We start from the raw sequence: 2,330 nt of genomic DNA, 5'->3' as shown, positions 1-2,330 counted from the left end.
TAAACTAGGCTCGGCACTTCTGAGCTTGTATCGCTGTGTAAATGCAGCGATCGTGCCCATGTCAAAGGGGGATGAAGCCGCTGACGCGGTGTGTGCTGCTTAGATTTACACCACAAGTGAGAAGTGCTTTTTCTGCATTTGCAGGTGTCCTGCGCATGTGGGTATACTTCATCGGGACGTCAACCAGCGACACCATATTATTTCTGGTTTTTCCCATCATATTCCACACGTAAGGTTGGCCAGCCGTCAAGGTTAATTATGCAGCCATCTCTCAGCGTGGCTTTCTCGGGGGAAATGTCCACATTTGTGCCTACTTCGTACATGTGTCCCCCCTTATTGACACCAGGATCACCTTCTGGATAATGGGTCTGGCTGCAACAGCAACGAAGTTCTTCGCTTCTTTAGGCGTACTGCTACTTTCGGTTTTATCTCTCCAGTCATACGGCTACTTCATATCGGCAATAGTGACCGATGTAAGTATTCTTGACGCCTTCTTCGCAAAGAAGCAGGATTGCACGACATGCCCTGAAGTTCGTTTCACGGCAAGGGCGTGTTGCTAACGTTCGATGGTTGCAGCTGCGACAACGTTTGTCGAGGCTTTTTCAGCATGCGTATTGATTAACACATGAACAACGAAATGTAGACCTACTTTATCCCGCGTAATACCAGTTGGCGGGCGCATATCGATCAACTCTTCCCTTCTGAACTGTTTCAAGGCTATGTGTTCGTTGTACGCCACCTGCTCTTTCTCTGTACGATGCGCTGGGTGCTTGAAGGAGGTCGTCGCACTTGCCGTGACGCAAGTAGCCCAAGTTGTCCTAGCCCTGTTTTCTGGATTCATGACGCAGATCGACCAGCTGAACCCATTCTTACAGGTTGTTGCGGTGAGCAAGCATACTGCATACTGCAGTTCCTCGCCGAACTTGCACCCCGCCTCATCCAATATATCTTTACGCGATTGCGTGTGGCTATGAACCGCTGCAGGCATTATCTCCATTTAAGTATGCCCTCTCGGCATTTTGCTTGGTAATTTTTGAGAACGAGTTCTTCACTGGTGAAGGTGGAGAGCGAGTTTCTGGAGACGACGTAAGTTCCAAAAAAGCCGATATCTTGGAAGCCATCAAGCTGGGGTGGGGGCGCATGCTTCAGGAGCAACGGACACATCAGCTCGTCTAGTTGCGTGTCTGTTATCCTCGCAGTTCCTCAAGGGGACGTTCGGAATTAGAAGAGAAACATGCGCTTCAGATTTAGGGGCGCTTGCTGCACTTATCGTTGTGTAAGTGTAGCTGCACTTCTGCAAAGTGCGTAGCTGATGAGCGCAGCGCGTTCCGCCAGCTTCGAATACAGCTCTCTATTGCAGTATCCAGCTGAATTATACCCAGGCGGCACGTGCCTCGCTTTTGGATCCGTGCAGGCCCCGCCTCCTAGCTTTGGTCATTATGGAATTTCAAGCTCGGCGAACAAAGGAGAACGCGTGAAGCGCCCTGCCAAACAAGAATGTTCGCGTTTCGAGATCAAAGGGTTGCTTATTTTATGCACCCTCGAAAGGAAGTGCTAGAGGTGCTTGGCGACACAAAGTGGGATGGGCAACAGCTCACTCCATCAGAGACAGCAGCGTATTCTGGCTAAAAACCCTACTGGCTTGCAGCGAGCATACTGAGCCCTGGGAACATACTCAGGAACTCGACTTCAACGCCCACACTTCCTTCGGCGGGCCAGCACTGAAGCTGCTCCATTCCAGCTTCTGTTTGTGCTGGTCCTGTTCATGGCAAGTTTTGTCTGTCAGCTTTTCAAGTTTAAGTTTTTTACATTTACTCACAAAACGTCTAGGTCAGTAGTCCGTTCGTTACCACGTAGGGATAGTTGCTGGTGCTTAGCAGGCTAGTTATGCGGAATATTTTGAGGTTAGTTGTTCGCATTTACTGGGTTACGCAAGTGCCAAACCAAGGCTATACTGATATAGATTCTTCCTGCCACAGCCCTCGAGTAGACTACAGCTGGGTCCTTAGTACTGTGCAGGGCATCATACACACGGGGGTTCTTCGCCCGAATGTCGTTTCTATTCCGAGCAAATGCTCTTGGATTAACCACTCTGCCCACCATCAGTGTTCTATGCACCAGACATTTAGCCTAAGACGGAAAGGGGGCAACTGCGTGCAGAAGCACGCGAGATGAAAATCATATGGGGTAGGCGGGCGACGCCTTAGCATTTCTCAAGTATAAATCCTACACAGTGTTTAAACCACGCTTCTCTCGCTGTGCTTCTGGTGGAATGCGCCGCTTTACGATGCCGCTGTGAGGTCGCTGACCAGAGCCACTATCTTCCTCAG

General features: G+C 50.0%; 1 protein-coding gene across 1 annotated transcript; it reads left to right on the top strand.

Moving 5' to 3' along the window:
• Positions 1–155: 155 nt before the first annotated feature.
• EMH_0091470 (ATP-binding cassette, sub-family G, member 3, related) lies at positions 156–1,629 on the top strand (the record flags this gene model as incomplete). Its single annotated transcript, XM_038023029.1, has 6 exons — positions 156–229; positions 347–473; positions 777–884; positions 985–1,086; positions 1,200–1,276; positions 1,521–1,629. 6 exons carry the CDS (start codon positions 156–158, stop codon positions 1,627–1,629), a joined length of 597 nt encoding a protein of 198 aa, XP_037878883.1.
• Positions 1,630–2,330: the final 701 nt, after the last annotated feature.

The sequence above is a fragment of the Eimeria mitis genome, genomic scaffold (assembly GCF_000499745.2).
Source record: "Eimeria mitis Houghton genomic scaffold, Emh_scaff7427, whole genome shotgun sequence".
Classification (NCBI taxonomy): Eukaryota; Apicomplexa; class Conoidasida; order Eucoccidiorida; family Eimeriidae; genus Eimeria; species Eimeria mitis.
This window is presented reverse-complemented; position numbering and strand designations above follow the sequence as displayed.